The sequence below is a fragment of the Podarcis pityusensis genome, assembly GCF_964106645.2.
Source record: "Podarcis pityusensis genome assembly, chromosome: 12".
Lineage (NCBI taxonomy): Eukaryota > Metazoa > Chordata > Lepidosauria > Squamata > Lacertidae > Podarcis > Podarcis pityusensis.
In genome coordinates, this window is record NC_138037.1 from 59,352,210 (window position 1) to 59,375,704 (window position 23,495).

Sequence of the window (23,495 nt, forward strand, 5' to 3'; positions counted from 1 at the left end):
CAACTGATGAGTGTGGGGGGTGGGGCTTGATTCTGTGTCAGCTGCGAGCACAACTTTCCCAGCTGGGAACTGATACATGTAGTCAAAGCAGCAGGATTTAACCACTGGTGATTAACTGGTTACATCCTGCTCAGTTCTCCAGCTGGGACCAGGTACATGCTGCCCATGCCCAGTGTGGGCTTGTTCAAAATCCCTTTTGCAAAGAGCCTCATGCTGCTCTTTAAACCTCTAGTTTTCAGAGGTTCCATGGGGAGCTGTTTGCAAAAGGGCTTTCATAGAATCATAGAGTTGGAAGAGACCACAAGGGCCATCGAGTCCAACCCCCTGCTAAGCAGGAAACACCATCAGAGCACTCCTGACATGTGGTTGTCAAGCCTCTGCTTAAAGACCTCCAAAGAAGGAGACTCCACCACACTCCTTGGCAGCCAATTCCACTGTCGAACAGCTCTTACTGTCAGGAAGTTCTTCCTAATGTTTAGGTGGAATCTTCTTTCTTGTAGTTTGGATCCATTGCTCCGTGTCCGCTTCTCTGGAGCAGCAGAAAACAACCTTTCTCCCTCCTCTATGTGACATCCTTTTATATATTTGAACATGGCTATCATATCACCCCTTAACCTCCTCTTCTCCAGGCTAAACATGCCCAGCTCCCTTAGCCGTTCCTCATAAGGCATCGTTTACTATCCTCTTCCCCTGCACTATCAATGCGAAATTCTACACTTCCCCCATACCCCCCCCATTTTTGACCCAAGGGTTTTTTTTTCCCCCCAAACTGGGGAGAAAAGGAAACATTGGAGGGGGGAATTAACCTTTTTTGAAGCGAAAATGTTTGCTCCCCCAAATCCACCATATAACAGTTTTAAATCATGTCAGAGGTGTGATATTGGCTCAATGGAACTAAGACTTTATTTGACAACAGATGTTCCTATTAACCCCCTGGTAAAAGTTGTCATGTCCTAGATCCCGGATGTGGAACATAGAGTTTTCCAGATGTTGCTGGACTCTCCTGAGCCAGCCTAGTCAATGGCCAGCGACGCGGTCAGTTGCAGTTCACCTGCATCTGGGGGACCAGAGATTTACCCCCTTGTCTTAGAGCTTAATGAAACAGGTGTAAGTCTTTCTCTTGACCTAAAGCAGATTATAAATCCTATCCAATTGTTATCATAAGCCACTTCAGAAGCCTGTTTGTGCTAGCAATAGTGACGTATGCATTTTGAAATTAAGATGAACAAGATGATCACCACACTGAAATGACTGTTCTAAAAGTGGGCACAAGCTGTGGATTCACCAAGAACTTCTGGAAAAGCTCCAATGAAATGAATGGAAACCAGGCAAGAGAGCAGTTTGGTGGTGCCCCTAGACTATTTTGAGACACCAAATTATTGCACCAAGCTCTCCAACATCTTTTAGCAGCTTTAGATAGAATTCTACTGGTTTTAGCACACTGTTGCTTCCAACTTCCTGTGCATACAAGAAAGAACTCACTAAAAGTCAATTAAGAAAGCTTCCCAAAGGTTGTTTCATGTAGCTGTTTTGAGATGTGCCAAACTACAACACGAGGCATTTCCTCACAGTAAGGAAAGAAAGTGGTAGTTGTTTCCAACCAGACTATAGTTCCTGTAAGTAATGCTGATGGGGACTAAGACAAATGCAGTTCAGGGGAGGAGGAAACATAAACAACAAACCTCTGGATATTCTCCTTGCCAGCTTGTCCGCTGGGGAAAACGGACTCTAGCAAGGGAAAGCTGGCTCAGGAGAAAGGGCACTGGGAAAGGTAAGGGTTGAGCCCCCTTCCCCTTGCTGTTTCCAAATCACTCTCTAGTCACACTTTAGCAGGGAAGCTGGTTCCTGGGCTCCCAGACCTTGCACTTCCTGCTGGTATTTGATCTACTGCAACCATCTTACTGAAGAGCAAGTGCCAAAACGGGCCAACCACGGGGGTGAGCTACAAAGGAGAACATTTGCTCTTGTGCAAATCCCACTCGTATTAATAGGGCTTCCCAGGTGAGCTGCATACAATGGCATGAATTAATACTCATGAGATTAGAAAATGGGTAAAGTATGCATCCATGTGCAACACACAAACATACACAGCCCACCCTGTGGGCTGACATTTCCCTAAATAGGTCAAATTTGCAATGTTATTATGAAAAGATATTACTTCCATTCGAGACACCCGAATCAATATTGTGCAAAAAGATGTGCTGGTACATTATTGAGTCACCCTATGAAAATATCAGGTTAAACATCTGATCTAGAAAACAAACAAATGAAGTCTCCACTCTAAGTTTGCCAGTGAGAATCTCCAGATGGCAGGTGAGAAGAACCCTTGCGCAAAAACAGAGTTCTGCAAAACTCTGGCATCAAACAATATGGAGAGATCCAAATGTTCCATTTCATGAATGGAACAAGTTCTGTTCATGAGCAGAATTCTCCTATTCAGTGGAACTGAATCACCTGAATGCATATGTTGGCAAATGCTTCTAATAAAAGACTATACAGACAAATGGCCAGCTGTTTGACCTGCTGAAAAGGCATGAATCCTACCTTAATACTCTCTTGGCATTCCTATGCCTGCCACTTTGCAGCATTTATCCAGAGGCAAGTTAGGCTTAGCCCAGAAATCACATGGAAGCTCCAATCACACAGACCACCTCTTAAGAGTGCAGCAGCTGCTTCTCTAGAGTGAGAATGAAGTCTTACAAAGCTAGATTCTGATTTATTACAATAGATTCCAGTGAATCGACCTGCAGCCTCATCAAAGACTCATTGTTAAATACTTGAAAAAACACATTTTTTTTGTTTTTTGTACATTTGTTTTGTACATTTGTTTACCTGAGGACTTGCTACTTCCTATATTAAAGACATTGCCAAAAATTTCTTGTCCCCCCCCAAATGTTGTGTGAAGGGACTCTACACTGCTTCCTTAGACCTCAGATATGTCTCATTTGCCCTTACACGCCCTCCCTCAAACATCAGCTACAGACATTTTAGAGGCAACCACATTGGATATGATTATAAGAGCATTCTTCCTCTTTGCCATTGCAGGATGTCAATTTTCTATAACTATAAACCTCTCCCATTTTTATATAGGAAATATATAAATATATATATAGATGTGTGCATTAGATACATGTATCTACACACATCACCCTTTTCTCTCAACTGTGTTGTGTCACTATTATTTCCAGCATTGCTTTTTATAGTTTTCTGAATGAATACCGACAGTCACCAACGACAGGATTTGCCAAAAATTGACAATTTCTCTCTCTCTCTCTCTCTCTCTCTCTCTCTCTCTCTCTCACACACACACACAGCCAGTCTCACCATGACTTTTTCTCTTAATTCATTTACCCTTTAGATTTGCTGATAAAATTTTCCTTTTCTTTAGAAAATCAGCAGTAGACTTTTCTTAACAGAATTGCTAGCCCTTATTTGATCCACAAATTCATATACGGTGTTCCCAGGTTCTCTTTGGTTGGATTGTAGACATCTTAGTTGACACCAAATCCAGTAGTCTTCAGCTTCCTTGTGAAAATCCAGGTGACCTCTGCTCTCTGCGATCACTGCAATGGCCCAGCCAAAATCTTCATGGTTCTCATGCCTCTTTTATGGCTGGCACAGAGGGAAGATAGTGCAGCGTCAGATTGGTGTGGGTGGAAGGGGCTTGAAGTGTCCCAGCAACGGCATTTGCTGAAAGGCTGGGAGATGAGGACATAGATGGGCAACTGGTGCCCAGTTTAGTCTGAATGTTTGCTCGCCCATAAGGGTACATTTTCCGCTCTAAGTTTAATGACCGTGTTAGCGAATTGCTTCCATTGGCCTTTCCTTCTAGGAAATAGGTCAGCATTTCACCTTTGCCTTTGACACTGACTTTACCCCGACATACAAAGTCATAACTGCACCTCCTCAGTATCCTCTGGACTTCTTCTGTAACCTGTGAATAAAAGGAGCAAAAATCATTTGTGACATATTAGACTACGCAGCACTGAACCTTTTGGCCCAGATTTTTTTTGAGGTAGGAAGAAGGCCAACAAAGATTGGGGTGATTTTCTCTCTCTGTGTGTGTGGGGGGGGGGGGGCTTAACTTACTTTATGAAAGGTGACCAAGATGCTTCCCTCATCATTTTTACTTTGAATAAAAAGCTTTCCTATTGCTCCTAGTGATGGCAAGACACTCTGCTTCCTGGCTAATGATGCTGCAGGAGGATGTGCTTTTCCCAGAGGCATTCTTGGGCAAAGAAAGACGGCTGCCTACAGGGGAAAGAACACCCTCGCACCTTTGCTTTGGTGGCAATAGAGAATTATTTTCTGCTCCTGCTAGCTGTAGTATAACAGAGCAAGCTGGTCAGTAAATCACACAGTTCAAAGCTGGAGTTAACTCGTTATTAGTGAAACATGATCTTCACAGACTTGACTATGTTTCAGGCATAATGAGCACAGTAGCTCATGCCCTGTAGGTCCTACTCCATGAAATCAGTGGCTGAGATGAAATGCCCCCACCTCCCCACAGCCTCCTCCTATCCAGGGCTTCCTGCAAGCAATCAGAGACCGTGCCTGCATGCAGCCAGTCTTTGCTCCTCCCATTTCATCCCTCTCCTGGTTCTGTGAGTCAAGGGGAAGGGGAGCTTGTTGCAGCAGGGAATGGGAGACTCTTCACCAGCCTGACTCCTCTCTGCCTCTTGGCCTCCCTCCTTCCACTCTTCTGCTTCAGCTTTTGCCTCTGAGTCTGGACTCCTCTCTGCCACAGACTCCTCCCGCTCACTAAACCCTGTTACCTCTTCAGCTTCTGCAACCTCCTCCTCCCAGGCTCTTCTCCCTCTGACCACTCACCGTTGTCCCACTACCAACCTCCTGGCTCTGAGCCTTCTTCCCTTGGGGGTTCTTCAGCCAGTTCCTCCCACCATGTCCAACCTGTCCAATGTCCAATTCATGTCCAACCTGTCCATGACAATATATTTTGTTTCTAATGGTTGCTTTTATTAATGCACTGTTCTCTGATATGCATTAAAAAAAGCATAACCAAGAAATGTAACGCTAGATGGGACTATGCATATTAGGGGGTGGAGCTGTGCAAAGAGGTGGCTTAATTCTGCTGCCTTCAATCAGCTGGTGGAAAGAAGCCTGTTTAGTTCCAACCCAGCACTTGGGGACATTTTTGCAGTTAGGGCCAAAGCTGTCTTCCTCTCAAGAAGAGCTGGTGCCATTGTTCTAGTACAGTGGTACCTCTGGCTACGTACTTAATTCGTTCTGGAGGTCCGATCTTAACCTGAAACTGTTCTTAACCACTTTAGCTAATGGGGCCTCCCGCTGCTGCTGCTACGCCGCCGTCGTGCGATTTCTGTTCTCATCCTGAAGCAAAGTTCTTAACCCGAGGTATTATTTCTGGGTTAGCAGAGTCTGTAACCTGAAGCGTATGTAACCTGAAGCATATGTAACCCGAGGTACCACTGTACAGATATATTTATCTGGCACATGCAGGAAGCCGTTCAAATGCAGTAGGTGGAACCTCACAAGTAGCTTGAATAGCAAGCCACTGTTTAGGTCTTCCATATAGACTGATGTAGTTTTGAAGGATGATGAAAACACTCACCTGAATTTTACCTTGCACTCCAGTACTATCCATTCTACTGGCAACATTTACAGTGTTACCCCAGATATCATACTGCGGCCTTCTAGCACCAATGACCCCAGCCACTACAGGGCCCACGTTAATACCTGAAATGGGAACAGTGGCCATTCCTTTATTTAATGTTTGCTCCAATATCTATTTCATATATCTAAAAAGCATAGCAGATGCTAAACAGAATGTTCCTCATTTATACACTTCCCTTTCCTGCAGTTTTGGTTTTTTTAAAATAAGATGTGCTAAGGCTCAAGATTTCTTAGAAGATAAACCATCAGCCTGGAAGCTGAGCTACTTACTCCTAAGTAGACAGAACCTTATTTGCTGGAGAGGGTAAATGAAATGGCACATGCTCACAGGCATTTTTCTTTGCTATTATTTCACACCTTCCAGGACCTTGGCCATAGATTCTGGGACAGACACAGACATCATTTGATACTGTAAATTACTATACATATTTTGATATGTACCACAAATCATTTATTCACACAATTAAGCTGTCACTTTGATAGCTAAAGGTGGAATCATAGCATTGTAGAGTTGGAAGAGACCCTGAGAGTCCTCTAGTCTAACCCTCTTCAATCAGGAATCTCAACTGAAGCATCCATGACAGATGGCCACTCAACCTCTGCTTCAAAGCCTCCAAGGGAGGAGAGTCCACCACCTCTTGTGGGAGTCTGTTCCACTGTTTAACAGCCCTTACCATCAGAAAGGTCTTCCTGATGCTTTGTAAGAATCTCATTTCTTGTAACTTGTGAATGACAATTCATGTCACATTTATTGTTGTTGTTGTTATAATTATTATAATATAAATTTGTGTACTGCCCTTCTGAAGATCAGAGGGCAGTTCATAACATAAAAAACCAAAATGGAAACACAAAACACATAATACATGACACAACCCCCGCATAGCAGACCAATAACCCCTTCCCACCAACACTTTTGAAAAGTCATTGAATGCCCCTATTCTCCCACTTGGGAAGATCCTTCTGGTGTGTCTGCATGGGGGGCAGGCTGACCTCACTGCTGCCTCACCCCTCTCCCTGCTGGCCGATAAGCAGCAGAGGGAGGCCAGACCACGGCTTCTGCCCCATCTAGCAACTGTCTTTGCTGCACTGGGGATCCCTTTGTGAATGGCATTGTCATGTGACTAACAGAAGGTAGTGGCTGCAGCAGAGGTAGGGAAATGACATGAGACCGGATTCAAGTCAGGTGCTTCTTTAATGAGAACCTAATATCTTAAAAAGCCAGGTCTTCAAAGCATTTAATAAGAGACCATCTAGGGAATTTGTTTATTGAAAATCAGTTCTGAACTGCTTAATGTTTTTAAGATGTCTCCAAGTGGATGCCCCTTTCTTTGCTGCTTGCGAGCTTCTCCCTATCTCGGGATCCTTGTCCCAGCCATGTGACTACCGTATTTTTCGCCCTATAGGACGCACTGGCCCATAGGGCGCACCTAGTTTTTTGGGGGGGAAATAAAGAAAAAAAATTCTCAGAAAAAAGATCTCAGAACCCACAGGTAAAACCTTCCTTTTACAGAGTCTTAAGTTTAACCCCCTTTTAAAAAAAGCAACCACAAAGCACAGCTTTGCTACAAATAATTGACTGCTCAGAAAGTTTATACACAACCAGCACTGATAAGGTTTCCATCCTAAGAAGTCTCTACAGTGCCTAGCAGTTATGAATATGGGATTGTGCTCCTTATGGGGCAGTGATGTCCAGAATTAAGAGACAGTCCCTGAAAATGAGGCAGCACCCTGACAACCAAGCACTTTAAATTGTTTTGTGTTATTTATAAAAACTTTGGGAGGAGTCCGCACCATAGCCAAAGCAATGATGCATAAACTGACATTTCAGAAGTCTGACAAATGATGCATTTGCAAAGGCAAAGAAGTCTGCAGTCGTTCACTTGGAGTGTTGCTTCCTTTACCTCTCTAGCCTTAAGGCTCACTGCCTTTTAAAAAGTACTCCGGCGGGGCTAAGAAGGCATATCCCCGTTTTTTTTGCAGTGACTTGCCCGTGAATGAGCCATCCGGGCGAGTCACAGGCGGCAAGCAGAACTCTTCGTCTGCTCCGAAGCTGACTCAGGCGCACTGCACTTCAGCGGAGAAAGTTAGCACAGCTGGAGCTAGGCGTCTCCAAGCAACAAGTCCACAAGTGATAAGCAGGCGTGCAGTGATCAGCCCCAAAGCGCCACCAGAAGCAGGCAAATCCGGAAGGGTAATGAAACAAGAACAAGCAATGCCTCCCCTCCCGCCGCTCCTTGGGCAGATGCTTCCCCTTGCCACCCCCTCTGCTAATGCGAAGTGCCAAAATATCAGCGGTTGTTTTGCAAGCGGCTCTTTGCCGCCTTAAGCGCGCAAGTCCCCCTCCCTCTGCAGCGCTCCGAAAATAAGTTGGGAGATCCCTCCCGAGCCTCTCCGGCTTCTCTCCCCGGTGCCTCCCGCCGCCCACCCCAGCTCAGCTGCGTCCGGGACTCAGGCCCGCTGTACTGGGCAGAGATCTGGGATCCCCCCTTCCCTCGCAGCCTGCACCGCTTCCAAGGAAAGAGGGGCAGCCAGACGCACAACACCAGGCAGCCCCAAGGTGGGTGGGCAGCCGAGGAGTGCGTCCTCCAGCGCGGCAGGGCTCAACATGGGCGGCGCCCCACTGTCCTCCTGCAGGGGCTGCGCTCGGCTCTCCCGTTGGGTGGCTCCGTGACCCCGCCTGCGCGCCCGCCTGCTCCCCCAACCAACCCCGCTTGGCCGCCCAACCTGCCCGCCAGCTCACCTGGCCGGGGCCGGAGGGGTATCGGCTGCATGTCCCTGGTTCTCCCCGCGTCAGGAGCAGCTCGCCTTTCCAGAAGCAGCAGCAAGTGCAGCTGCAGGCGCTGCGGAGCTCGGCCGGACGCCCTGGCATTGCCTCGTCTCCCGCCCAGGTGGAGGCTCCCCGCGCGCCGCGTCCCTGCCGGAGATGGAGTGGGCGCCTTCCGTGGGAACTCCCGCCGGGCTCCCAAGGCTTTCGCTGAAGCCTGGAGAGCGAGAGGGGTCGTGCACACCGACCAGGCTTCAGCGAAAGCCTGCATTCGCCCCATAGGACGCACACACATTTCCCCTTCATTTTTGGAGGAGAAAAAGTGCGTCCTATAGGGCGAAAAATACGGTAAGTCTGGGACTTCCGGAGGTGGCGCCATCGGTTAATGGCGGATTCCCTCGGATCGGAGGGAATCGCTCTACGGAAAACAGGGTCGGATCCCGCTTCGGCGTAGCGGGGGACCCTTGAAATCACAGGCGGGGGAAGCCTGTGAACTTGGGACTCAGTGGGCACGTTTGGTGCCCCCTCAACTTGAGGGAAGAGGGGGGGAAACTTTGAATGTTATTTCTTTAAGAAGAGGTGAGAAAAAGAAGATAAAAACCATCGCTCAATCCCTTGGGAACGGATTCCCAGAGACAATTGAAAGTTGGAGAAAAGGTATTGTCTTTGAATATATTTTGACAGCTAGTCCTGCACTGGAAACACAATTTGGATACAATATTGTGGATAGATATCTCCTGGTCTTAAAGTAACTGTTTAAGATAGATTGTTATCTTTCTGATAAATTGGGGGGACTTAAAGAAGAAGTAAAGCATTTAAGAACTTTATGACTGTTACAGTGTCCCCCTAGTGGAATTTGGATTTGTTACAACTAGCTACAACTGCAATTGCAGCTGGCCTGAGGATTTTCCCACACGGTCCTTTTGGAACTTTCCACTTCAAAACAATTCTGAACTTAACTGTGTGACTGACCTTGAGTTTTATCTAAAGGGGTATGGCAGATGGGAAAGAGAAACTAGAGTCGTTACAAGCAACAAGGTCAGGCAGAGTATTGCGAACAGACGGTGGATTGCAAAGAAGAGCTTCGACCTCTGGCCCCTCTGGGGTTCCAATAGCAGCCCCATCGGCACAACCCAAAACTAAAGGTATGGCAAGTGATGACGCCTTTGCTCAGGTTTTGGCTAAAATTAATGAATCTTTGGACAGAATAAGCAAACAAGTAGCAGAGGCATCAGACAAGATTGATCAAAACACAACAAGTATTAATCAAAATACAACAAGTATTAACCAAAATACAGCAAGTCTAAATAATTTGGGCCAGAAAGTAAATACTAATACAGAGACTATTCAGAAATTATTAGAGGAATCGGCCTCAACACGTCAGATTGCCGAAGAGGCTAAAGAAATTGCTACAGCGTCTGTTACAGAGGTTAAAGAGGTTCAAGAGAAGATACCACCGTTACATAAACAATTGGAAGATCATAAGTTAACCCTGTCTATGATTGAGTTGAAAGAAAAACAAGTGAATTTAAGGGTCAGAGCGGTACCTGAAGTGGAGAAGGACAATTTAGCTGAATTTCTTACGCAGGAATTTTTAGACTTTTAGACTTGGAAAAAGAGGAGAAAAGAAGGTGAGAGACTGTTTGATCACTCTTCGAACAAAAGAAGAGAGGGACAAGATCTTGGGTTTGCATTTCCAGAAGACACTGGAAATACACCAGACAAGAGTGGAGATATTTAAGGACATTCCGAAACACCTTCTGGATCTCAGATCTAACTATAAAGATCTGGTTACTTTGTTGAAAAGTAATAGGATTAATTTCAGGTGGGAATTTCCTCAAGGCCTATCTTTTAGCTACAAAGGAAAGAAGAGGAAAATAAGATCGGAAGACGACAAAGACAAATTTTGGAGAGACCACGGAGAAGACCTACAAAAGAAAGTCACAGGAGAGTTAAGAACAACTGCAAGAGAAGCTTTAGAAATACCAGGACTATCTCTGGAACTAAAGGACCTTCTGAAAAAAGTGATACCACTGACGGAAGAGGAACAGGCACTAGGTGCCGTTGGAGGGGAACCAAAATAATTACATCATGGCCCTGCAACTATTAACCTGGAACTGTCGTGGTTTGAATTCCCCTCAGAAAAGGAAATCAGTGTTTCATCTACTAAAAAAGGAACAATTGGACTTAATTTGTTTACAAGAAACACATATAACAAGATTACACAGGAAATTGTTGATAAATAAAAGACTTGGTCAGGAGTTTATTTCATCGGACAAAGTTAAAAAAAGAGGGGTTGTGATTTATGCAAAGGACAGACTATCACCGAAATTTGTTTTTAAAGATGACCAAGGAAGATTTGTGGCAATTGAAATTCAAACACAAAGAGAAAAATTTTTGATAGTAGGAATCTATGCACCAAATGATGGGAAATCTGAATTTTTTAAGAAGTTGCACGAGACCCTGATGGACCATATGGATTACAACATGATTTTGATGGGAGATATGAATGGAGTGGTATCTACATATATGGACAAGGCACAAAGACAGGTAGTCACTAAGGATGGTAGACTACCGAAAACCTTTTTTGATATGACAGACAACTTGGACTTAGTTGATATTTGGAGAATAAGAAACCCCATGGCTAAAGAGGGAACTTTCTTTTCTGAAGCCAAAATGACATTGACAAGAATTGACCAAATTTGGATAACTAGAGGAATGGCACCAAAGACAAGAAAGGTGGAAATCTGCCCGAAAACTTGTTCCGATCACAATGCTGTCAAGATGGAAATGAGAGTAACACCAACTGGCTCCTTTAGATGGAAGATGAATGACACCTTATTTAGAGATGAAGAAGTACTTAAGAAGGCCCAAAAAACCTTGAGAGACTATTTTGAGATAAATTTGAGCACTAACGTGGAGAAAAGAGTAATCTGGGACGCAAGGAAAGCGGTTATGAGAGGGTTCTTAATACAACAGAACGCAGTAAAGAAAAGAACTCAAAATGAGAAGAAGGATAAGATATTGGACAAAATAAAGGAAAGTGAAAAAAGACTGAGAGTAAACCCAAAATCTCAAGAGATTCTGAGAGAGTTAAAGTTATATCAAGTACAATATATGAAAATGATGAATCAGGAAATAGAATGGAAAATTAAACAAATGAGACAAAAGACATTTGAGTCGGCCAACAAATGTGGTAAATTGTTGGCATGGCAAATGAAAAAGAGACAAAAACTAAATACAATCACGAACATAGAAGTGGAAGGAAGAAATATACAGAACCCTGCAGAAATTAGAAATTGTTTCCAGAGGTACTTTAAATGATTATATACCCAAGGGCCATTGAAAGAAACAGACTTAGATCAATTTTTGAAAACAAATGGATTACAAAAAAATCTCAAGAAAATAAACTAATTTTGAACTATAAAATAACTGAACAGGAAATAGAAGGTGCCATTCAAAATATGCAATTGGGTAAATCTCCAGGACCAGATGGTTTGACTTCTAGATACTATAGATCCTTGAAAGAATGGTTAATACAACCTTTGAAAGAGGTCTGTAATAAAATAATGGAGGGGAAAAGAGCACCAGAGTCGTGGAAAGAAGCATATATTACACTTGTACCGAAAACAGAGACTGAAAAGACACAGCTTAAGAACTACCGCCCTATATCATTACTTAATGTGGATTACAAAATTTTTGCTGACATTTTGGCCAAGAGATTTAAAAAAGTGTTGATGGAAGAGATTCATAAAGATCAAGCGGGCTTTCTCCCAGGAAGACATCTGTCGGACAATCTGAGGAATATAATTGATATTCTGGAAAAACTAGAAGTGAATATAAACACTAAAGCAGTTTTGATATTTGTGGACGCGGAAAAAGCCTTTGACAACATTTCTTGGAACTTTATGAAGAAGAATCTACAGGGTATGGGGGTAGGTCAAGGCTTTGAGAACGGTATAAGTGCAATTTATTCAGAACAAAAGGCTAAATTAATTGTAAATAATGTGGTGACGAAAGAACTTAAAATTGAAAAAGGGACACGACAAGGTTACCCAATTTCCCCACTTCTTTTTATTTTGGTCCTGGAGGTTTTGTTGAATATGATTAGAAGGGACCGGTTGGTTAAAGGTATACAGGTCGGAGCTAAACAGTACAAATTGAGAGCATTTGCAGATGACTTAGTATTGACGTTACAGGAGCCAGAATCTAGTACTAAAAGGGTTTTAGAACTGATTCAAGAATTTGGTCAAGTGGCAGGATTTAAATTGAACAAGTTAAAAACTAAGGTTTTAGAGAAAAATTTAACACCGATTGAGAGAGAGAAGTTTCAGAATGAGACAGGCTTAACAGTGGTTAAGAAAGTGAAATACCTGGGGATTAACATGACAGCAAAAAAATGGGAATTTATTTAAAGACAACTATGAAAAATGCTGGGCTGAAGTGAAAAAAGATTTAGAAATTTGGTCAAATTTGAAGCTTTCACTGCTGGGCCGTATTGCTGCGATAAAAATGAATGTATTGCCTAGAATGTTGTTTTTGTTTCAAACATTGCGAATTGTGGACAAAATGGACTGCTTCAAGAGATGGCAGATAGATATTTCTAGATTCGTCTGGCAGGGCAAGAAGCCCAGAATAAAATTTAAAATACTAACAGATGCAAAGGAAAGAGGTGGATTTGCCCTGCCAGACCTCAAACTTTACTATGAATCAGCAGCTTTTTGCTGGTTGAAAGAATGGCTGCTTCTTGAAAACACTGACATTTTGGACCTAGAAGGTTTTAACAATGTATTTGGATGGCATGGATATCTATGGTATGATAAGGTCAAAGCACATAAAGCATTTAAAAACCACATTGTCAGGAAAGCGTTGTTTAATGTATGGATAAGATACAAGGATTTATTAGAAAACAAAACCCCAAGGTGGCTGTCACCAATGGAAGCGAAAGCCTTGAAAAAGCTCAATATGGAGGTCAAATGGCCAAAATATTGGGAAATTCTGGAACAAGATGGAGATAGACTGAAATTGCAGAGTTTTGAAAAACTAAAAAACAAAGTGCGAGACTGGCTTCATTATTTTCAGATAATGGAGGCATTTAAATTGGACAAGAAAATTGGCTTCCAGGTGGAAAAATCAAAATTAGAAACTGAACTGTTAGAACCCAAAACTAAGAATTTGTCAAGAATGTATAACTTGCTGCTGAAATGGAACACTCAGGATGAAACGGTAAAATCGGCTATGATTAAATGGGCACAAGATGTTGGACACAACATTATGTTCGCTGACTGGGAACAGTTATGGACCACAGGTATGAAATTTACGGCATGTAATGCCCTAAGAGAGAATATTATGAAAATGATATACAGGTGGTACATAACTCCAGTCAAGGTTGCAAAAATCTATCATTTGCCCAATAATAAATGTTGGAAATGTAAAGAAACTGAAGGTACATTTTTTCACTTTTGGTGGACGTGCCCAAAGATTAAGGCTTTCTGGGAAATGATATATAATGAGTTAAAAAAGGTATTCAAATATACCTTTCCCAAGAAACCAGAGGCCTTTCTCCTGGGCATAGTCGGCCAAATAGTGTTAAAAAAGGATAGAACTTTCTTTATGTACGCAACAACAGCAGCAAGAATACTCATCGCAAAGTATTGGAAGACACAAGAGCTTCCCACACTGGAGGAATGGCAGATGAAACTGATGGACTATATGGAATTGGCGGAAATGACTGGCAGAATCCGTGACCAGGGAGAAGAGTCGGTGGAGGAAGATTGGAAGAAATTCAAAGACTATCTGCAGAAACATTGCAAAATTAAAGAATGCTAGAGTGATGTTGGATTGAAAATAAGCGGCTTCCAGCTGTACAGGATTTAAAGTTATAGATAAAGATTAAGGATTAGGATTAAAAAAGTTTAAGGAAATGGAAATTTGGTTTTTAAGAGGTAAAATTTTAATGTTATATTAAGACTAAAGATTGGGATTAAAAAAGAGGGAAAGAAATTGCTGGACAAACAATTTGAACTGGAATACAAAAGAGGGAGGTATGAGGAGGTACAGAAAATAAGTAAATTTAAAAATGGAGATGAAAAGGTGATATTGTTTTTAACTGTTTTTTTTTGTCTTTTGTTTTTTGTTCTTTTTTTCTTTTTTGGATTATGTATTGTGTATTTTTTGAATTGTGTATTTCTTTTTTATGTTTTATGTTTAATCTTTTATGGAAACTTTAATAAATATCATTTAAAAAATAATAATAATAAAAAATACGGTAAGTCTGAAATTCCTGTTCTGAGAAGTGATTTTCTTCTAATTTTCCCTTCCTTGTTTCCAATTAAATTATCAGTAGCTTGTTTATTTTACAGATTTATAAACTCATTCACAGCCAAAGCTGTGTAGAATTGTTTCCCAGGTGTTTCCCAGGTGTTTAGACACGCAGAAGAACACAGTTTAGATCATGCTGCTATAACACTTCAATATTATTTCAGAAGTTCTTCTGTTTGTACAAATCTGCCATGAATTCTGGCATCAGCCCCGGCAACAGCAGCCATATAGAATTAGGGCCCCTCCAGACATCATTTTTTATTGCGCATTCATTATGATTAATATTAAATCACTCTTTCAATACCATTTGCTCCTGTAAAAGTTTCAGGGTGGCTATACTGCTTTGTCAGAAGTACATTTATGTCCTGTCACTTTTCATACCACAATTATTTTTTGTCCTGCTTTTGCTGTGCTAAAGTGCAAGAATGCCCCTTCAGATAGCAATAATGCTCAAAAAGAGGGGAAGCATTGCAGAACAACAAATACAGCAACAGTGAGTGTGGATGGTCCAGTATAAATTCACCACTAATACATCATCGAGGGCATGCTACAAAACCAACCAGTCAACCCCTAATTCCTGAAAAGTATGACTTACCAACCCGAAGAACGAAGTCATTGTAAGACTGATAGTTGATTTCATCAAGAACATCAAACATTTCTATTGCAAAATCAGCCAGGGTACTGAGATGGGAATAAATTGATTTCTTTGCCTAGATTTTTTTTTAAAAAAGGTTAGGCATTATTTATTTCTTCATGTGCTTTCCCTGTCTTTCTCTGAAGTGAAATCAAGTGGCTTCAAACACAATAAGCTATTAAGTTAAAAGCACATTTTAAAACAAACAAACAAATAAACAAGAAGCATGTTATTATTTTAGAAAAATCATACAAAGAGTCTGTCTTAACAACATTTTCTCTGAGACCTCCAGATGGCTTTAGAACCCCTTCCTGAGGGCAGCTGTTCCACAAGACCTGCCCCACTGTGGATAAGGCTGGTGGCCATGGGCCCAGAGGGCTTTAAGGAGGAATGAGACACACCCTGTCTGCCCCACACAGAGAAGACTGGTCTACCAACAGCTAGACTGCCTCCCCCCCCAGGGGCCCACTCAACCGCTTTGACTGGAGGAATCAGTGCTGCTGCAGGTGCCCCATAATACCCCTTCAGTCTGGTGACCCCGGCACCTTGGAACTCCCTGCCTACTGAGATCAGTTTATTGTTTCAGCTTATTGTTATTTCAGCTTTTTGAAGATCTTAAATTATGGTTGCTCTTATTGATTAATTTTGTTGTTTTATCCTTTTTGTAGAGTGGGTTGGGTTTTTTTAATAACCAAACTGTGTATACATTTTATGAAATACATAAAATGGAGAAGGCAACAGCAGGAGAAGATTATTGCTAACATACTTTGTTTCTGGGCTTCCTAGAGGCGTCTGTTCAAACACTTTGAAGGGCATTTACAGCAGAAACTGCTTGGAAATGCACATTGAAGGCTCTTCCTCAGCATCTGATGGGAAGTGAGAGACAACACCTTGGAAATGCACATCCACACAGTTGCAATAGAAACTGCATGGAAATGCACTTCAAAATGCTGATGGGCACTGAGAGACATTGCTTTTGAACTGCATTTCCAAATAGTTTCTATCGCAACATGCTTGGAAATGCACCTCAGAATGAACATGCCACTGTATGCCACATATCAGGGCATGGTTCTGGGGAAATGGCCTCACATGCCAAATGAGGCTGGATTCCCCCCCCCCTCCCCGCACTGCAGAGAGTACACAGGCCTCATGGCTAGATCCTCTTGTGAGGATATCTATTAATGATACCCCGCAATCATAAGATTAAGTGAGATGCATTCCAAATGGAGCCTAACAGCTTGTTAGGTGTTACATTTGTGGAGTTGTGTTTATTTTCACCATTTAATGATATTATTACTCTCAAGGAGTTCATGGGTTTCCAATATTAGTGGTACCACTGAAAAAATACACCATTCATTCAGAACCCCCAAATCCTCAAAGGGAACAAAGGGAAGGATTTTGAGGATATGTACTGGGAAAGGTATCAAATAGTTCAGGACAGTGTGGTGTAGTGGTTAAGAGCGGTAGTCTCATTATCTGGTGAACTGGGTTTGCGTCTCCGCTCCTCCACATGCAGCTGCTGGGTGACCTTGCGGTAGTCACACATCTCTGAAGTCTCTCAGCCCCACTCACCTCACAGAGGGTTTGTTGTGGGGGAGGAAGGGAAAAGAGATTGTTAGCCGCTTTGAGACTCCTTCGGGTCGTGATAAAACGGGATATCAAATCCAAACTCCTCCTCCTCCTCCTCCTCTCCTCTCTTTTCTGGCTGGTATATGAAGGGTTTGGCCAACTTTTGGAAGGGGACTATCAAATATTCAGGGTGGAAGAAGCTGATCTGAGTCTATCTGAACACTGTGCACTAGGACCAGGCCATTGCCCTCATTTCCTTTGGAAAGCAGCAACACCATATAAAACCTCAGGTTCTTAGGGGAAATCTTGTAGCCTCCTGAACTGGAACAGGTCTCTGATAAGTTTGCTTGAAAAATCCACAGGCCAAACAGACCTGGGAATTCTCCAAGAAAGGCTTCCTGCCTTGCTTCCTGTTTCCTAAATATGAGCAATCCATTAGTATAAAAGTATACCAGCCTAAATGAGTTCTAACAGCATTCTTAGCATCATTTGTGAAAACGCTTAGAGAAGGCAATAAGCAGTAAAAACACATTACCTTGGTGCCAGTAGTTGGTACAAGTCCCACGGCTGCCATGTATGTGCTGCCAATCGTCTTGATTTTTTCAATGTCTTTATAATATTCTTTGTCCATAAGCTTTGTTTAAAACATAAAACTGTTAAACATTACATAATATTTTAGGCAAGAAAGAAGAGTTTTGTGCAGGCATATTCCTCTTATCATTTCCAAGCCTTTGTGCTATCTCATATTTACAACCAGTTTCCTAATGACTTAAGTGAGCTCAAAATGAGACACTTGGTCATTTTCAAGATACCTGATAGGATTTTCAAAAATCCTGATGTGATTTGCTATAGGCCTAAATTGTAAGAATTTGTTATTTTTTACTACACAATTAATCTTACCAACTTTTGCTTTACCAGCTTGCTACAAGGAAGCCAGGGGGGATGTAGAAACAGTTTAATAACTGCAGCAAAGAATATCTGACCTGCCATGCTGTATAAACCCAAATTCCTCCTTACCAGAGTGTTGTAGTGGTGTTTCTGCCTGGCTGGATCCTGCACTATTCTGGGAGATACCAATTTGCACTAAGAGGGAGGAACACTTTGGCAGGCGGATAAAAGATTACAGCTTGAGTACAGCCAAAGCAGTGTTCGGGACAGTATGGAATAAAAAATGGTACATGGTGTGATCTCTCTCTGACGTGGTCAGCTACTGAATCACTGGGGAGGCTTGGCTGGAGGAACGGGTCCCCAATGGGGAAGGGGGATCGACGGATGTCCCTTCAATCAGAAGCTAAGATGATAGTCAATGTTTGGCCTAATTCTGAATAATTTTCTGTCTTCATAAAACTAGGAACATTTCACTTTTTGCCTGGATCACTTGGTAATGCCAACACAATTGGAATGAAATGCAAACTGTGAGATAATTTTAAGAGTGTGACCTTCTCAACATGATGATGAGCTTACAAAAATATTCCTGAAAAGGCAGACTGAATGAAAGAATGCTTACCTCATCAAAATCTGCAATAATTTCATTTAAGAGGCGTAAACATTCAACTCCCATGTTATTGCCATCCAGTTCAATGTAAAAATCGTTGAAATTTGGGATGGAAGCAAACATCACTCCCACTTGTGAATAGGACTGGTAATACAGGTCCTGAAATTTTCAAATTATATTTTCTGTTATAGCAAGCTAATACTTGGATCCAGCCTGAATAAGCACTTAGTTTCCAATGAATTTAATTTAATCATAATAACTTTTCACATCTATTTCAATGGGACCAGTGTAACTAAATTAGACTGGATCAGGTAAGGTAAAAGGTAAAGGACCTCTGGATGGTTAAGTCCAGTCAAAGGCGACTATGGGATGCGATGCTCATCTCGCTTTCAAGCCAAGGGAGCCAGGGTTTGTTCACAGACAGCTTTCTGGGTCATATGGCCAGCAGGACTAAACCGCTACTGGTGCACGGAGCACTGTGACGGAAACCAGAGCACATGGAAATGCTATTTACCTTCCTGCCTCAGAGGTACCTATTTATCAACTTGCACTGGTATGCTTTCAAACAGCTAGGTTGGCAGAAGCTGGGACAGAGCAAGGGAAGCTCACCCTGTATACCTTTATCTTTATACTGGAAGAAGTCCAATTCAAGACAACATTGTCAGCAACAACTTTAAGGTTGTTGTGAAAAAAAGGATGTTGAAAGACTTTGAGCGAGGGTGCTCAAATCACTGAGGGGAACAGGCTTGCCCCTATTGATTCTGTTCTCACCCTTCCTCTGTCCCCTAATGCACAAGGGGGTCAGAGTAGACTCCTTTGAAGAATGAAGGCGCATGCAAGGCCTCTTTTGTGGCTCCTTGTAACTTTAAGACATTGACCATATACTGACATTTTCCTCTGGATTGGATTGGATTGGATTGATCTTTATTACGGCCATTGGCCCGTCACACGACAGTTTCCCATACCAACATAATGTACTTGAACCTCCAAATTTAAAACCGTCAAAACTTACAAAAAACAGACAAGAACCAAAGCAGAACAAAAACAAAAGACCAACATCATACGTTGCAATAAATTTGTAACATAACCATCACCATCTGCTCACAAATCAATAGAAGACATCAATGGTGATTCACCTAGTTACATCCTAAAACATAGATCATGGTTTAAAGGGATTTTCCGAGCCACACAGGAGTCCGTTTCTCTTCTTTAGGGATAGGACACTGATCAAGAATCTGGCAACCGTGAGTGATCTTAGGGGGTCATCATCATTTAATAGATATCTCAGTTTGGCTTCATTCGTATCATCGGCAATTCCCTTTAGATATTGGGCAAGAAACTTGCTCCTGGCCGATGAGTGAAAAGCACAGTCAAAAATTATGTGATGCAACGATTCCGGTGCCCCACAATTACAATCACATAAGAGCGATATCTGTCCATTGGAGAATCTATTTCTCAGCATGTTCGATGGGAAGGTGTTGAATCTTGCCTTTACAAAGGCATATCTATGAGCCGAAGAAGTTAAGGAATTCAAATAGTTTGGGAGCCTTAAGAGGGGTGATAAACCAAGGTTTAGAGGTGAGCAGGTACCATTGCCCAAGACCATTTTCTGCTGCAAGTCCATCTCCTCTAGTTTACAGGTTACTGTTCTTTTAGCTGGAACTATGTCCTGCTCTAGTAATTTGGATGGGGAGATTCCCATTGCCGTTATTTTCAGCTGTAAATTTTTTACCCATGGGCTCTGGAAATCATCTCTCCACATACATTGTATCAAGTACAAGTTTGGGAGATTGTGCCATAGAGATAACCAGTGACAAAGTATGTGCTTCCACAGAGCGTTTTCCAGGGATACAGTATTAAGTTCCATGCGTAACGCTGTATTACTTACACAGTTGGGCAGTTTCAATATCCCTCTTAAAAACTGATTTTGAATAACCTCTAGGTGAGATAGATTGACAAAAGTCCCCCAAATTGGGATGGCATAGGCAATTGTCGGGATCACCTTGGCCTTGAAGACTTTCAACGCCGATGGGATATGAAAGGCCCCATCGGTGAAGAAGAATCGCAAGATCGCCAAGGAGATAGCTTTGGCTCTATTTGTAACATAGGCTACATGGGCCTTCCATCTAAGGTTATGTTGTAACCAAACTCCCAAGTATTGGAATCTATAGACTTGTTCGATGACTCTCCCATCAATTCTCCAATTATGGAGTTTCCGGCTCTTTGAGAAAATTAGGATCTTAGATTTTTCATAATTAATTGTAAGGGAATTTGCGTTACAGTACGATCCAAAAATTTTTAAGGCCCTCCTGAGACCTACTCTAGAAAAGGAAAGGATGACTGCGTCATCCGCATACAGTAACAAAGGGCAGCGATAAAGTGCTAGGCGGGGTGCATGAATCCTTTCTTGAGCCTCTATTAGGGGAGTCCTCATATCGCTTATGAACAAGTTGAACAGGAATGGAGCCAATATACAACCCTGTCGGACACCTCTGTTAATGGGAATTGGATTGGTGAGATCACCCTCCGGGGTGAGTCTCACTCTAGCCGCTGAGTTCTCATGGAGTTTGATTATTAGCCAGAGAAGCCTTCTGTCGATGCCCCAGCGGGAGAGTTTTTCCCAGAGGATGCTCCTGGGGATACTATCGAATGCTGCCTTTAGGTCAATGAATGCCACACAGAGTTGGCCACCCTTTGGGGTGGAATATTTCCAGGCAAGATGCTGTAAAATTAGAATATGATTAATTGTTGACTGTTTTGGGCGGAATCCAGCTTGTTCGGGCCCAATTAATTTTTTCTCTTTGGCACATTGGTTAAGTCTGTTCAGCAAGAAGCGGGCATACAGTTTCCCCACTATTGAGAGCAGACTGATATTTCTGTAATTCCCCGGGTCATCTGGTGAGCCCTTTTTGTGGATTGGAACGATAACAGCGTCCTTCCATACTTCCGGGATCTTTCCAGAGTTGTTAACGGCATCGAAGATGGTCGCCAGAACTTTAGCCCACCAGTCCGCGTGATATTTTATAGCTTCTGCCGGGATCAGGTCTGGCCCAGGCGCTTTCCCTGTTTTGAGTTTAACGATTAAGTCATGGATGTCTTCCGGATCGGTGGGGGGCCAGAGGGGAAGCTGATCTTGAAAATCATCTCTTGTGTTAGCAATACAGTCAGTTGTGGCAAAGTAGTTTTTTAAGTAGGATTCCCAAACCGGGGCAGGAATAATAGTCAAAGGGTATCTTTTAGTTTTTTTATTTACCAGGAGCCAAAATTGTCTGGAGTTCCGTGATGATGAGGCTTCTATGATTGCTCGCCATTGATTCACTTGCCATTCCTGTCTGGCTCCCTTTTGAATTTGCTTGTAGGCTGATTTTGCTTGGAAATATTCTTTTGGCAAGACCGTTGCCCCGGAGGCTTTATACTCTTTGTAGATGTTACCAAGAAGTTGTCTACCCTGTTTACAAGCACTATTGAACCACAAGGCACCTATCTTCCTTTGTGTTCGATTTATTTTATGCGTCGGGACAGAGAAAAAAGACGTTAGATCTTCTGACAGATTCGAGAATAGTCTTAGAGTTTGGTCATAATCATAATAATTCTCGATTAAGCCTGAATATGCTTGTTTTAGCCCTTGTTGGAAATATGCTGAGTATTTTTGGGCCTGTAGTTCGGACCATTTTACACTTTTGATTTGCAATGCTGAGTTCGTAATCAGATGTGTTGGGTGCTTGTCTCCATCTGGGGTCCAGTCTATAGTCATTGTGGCGACCAACGGTAAGTGGTCGCTCAGTTGAATGTTTTCGACTTTAAAATGGGAAAATTTGGGGAATATGTCATGAGATACTAACATATAATCCAGGACACTGTTTGCAGAGGAGCTTATGTGTGTAAACTCACCCGGTACGTCTGGCGGGCAGTTCCCGTTTAGAATCACTAAGTTTAGACGTAGTACCAATTGGTAAAGAAGGGTTCCTGCTTCATTTACCCTTTTGTCTTTAGAAAGTCTTTGATTATGGAGGGAGAGGTCATTAATGAATTCTGGGGTTATCCACCATTTGGCTTTGATTAAAGACTCCCAGTTTGCTGCAATGCGAGCATTGAAGTCCCCTGCTATAACATTGGGTATATTGGGGTATTTGGAGTGACAAAGAGTGAGATGTTCCTCCAAGATTCCCCATTTATTGTGTAAGTCTGCAATATTGCCTCCAGGAGGAAGATAAACATTTGTTATAACAAGTTCAAAGTTTTTCCCCGTAACCAGGGCTGTAATTGCAAAGATGGAAGCATTTACAAGCGTGAGTTTTGCCTGTATTTTCAAGGAAATTGCTATAACTAATCCTCCACTGGGCCGGCCTCCTTTAGTAGACGGGCATGCCGGTAATGATGTAACATCAAAACCATTAATATCTACTCTCCCCTCTTCCCATGTTTCCTGCAAGAGAATTACTTGGTGTGAGTTTATTAGTTTTACAAAGTCCGGGTCAGATTTTTCCCCCTTCCAACCTGCTATGTTCCAGCTTAAAAGGGAGAACGGGGGAGGATTTGACTGAGGTTTGGGTAGTCACAATGGGGAAGGGGGGAACGCTGGTCTTGGTGGGTTGTCAAATTTAAAGAAGTCAGTAATTTTCCTTTGACTAATAGTAGATGACTTCTCTCCTTTTGGCGCAGATGTACCTCTTGAGCTATTTGTAATTATGCTCTGCTCGCCCGATCCTATAGGGGTAGTGTCCTGGTTTGATCTGGTCTCCTCTCTGAAATCCCTTGTTTTATCCGAGAGCTTATCACCTAGGGGGGCAGAGATTAAGTCGGTACAAGTTTTAACTATTATTAGATTTCCCTTCCGTGGGTGTATCATCTTATTTATATGGCCCAAGGGGTCTTCTGTCCAGTCCATATCGAGAGCGGTTTGAGCTTCTAAATCATCAGCTAGAGATTCTCCGTCCGATAATGATGACTCCAGGTCAGGCATTGAGGAATGTGTCGAAATTTTGTTTACATTTTGCTGTTCTTTAGTAGGTGTAACCATTCCGGCTGGTGCAGGAAGGGCTGGTTCCAGATTAACTAAT

At 42.5% G+C, this 23,495-nt stretch overlaps 1 protein-coding gene across 2 annotated transcripts in view; it reads right to left on the reverse strand.

Moving 5' to 3' along the window:
* Nucleotides 1-289: 289 nt before the first annotated feature.
* Nucleotides 290-23,495, reverse strand: part of ADCY1 (adenylate cyclase 1) — a 234,389-nt gene continuing 211,183 nt past the window's right edge. The window contains exons 16-20 of one of the 2 annotated variants that reach the window (XM_080975772.1): nucleotides 18,448-18,594; nucleotides 17,476-17,574; nucleotides 15,333-15,447; nucleotides 5,591-5,715; nucleotides 290-3,934 (exon numbers count right to left, since the gene is read on the reverse strand). In XM_080975772.1, coding sequence (XP_080831898.1) covers nucleotides 3,596-3,934; nucleotides 5,591-5,715; nucleotides 15,333-15,447; nucleotides 17,476-17,574; nucleotides 18,448-18,594 — 825 coding nt within the window. In that variant the 3' untranslated portion in view covers nucleotides 290-3,595. Of the gene's footprint in view, nucleotides 3,935-5,590; nucleotides 5,716-15,332; nucleotides 15,448-17,475; nucleotides 17,594-18,447; nucleotides 18,595-23,495 lie in introns of those variants that run through there. The other variant, XR_013978367.1, reaches the window with a different exon arrangement.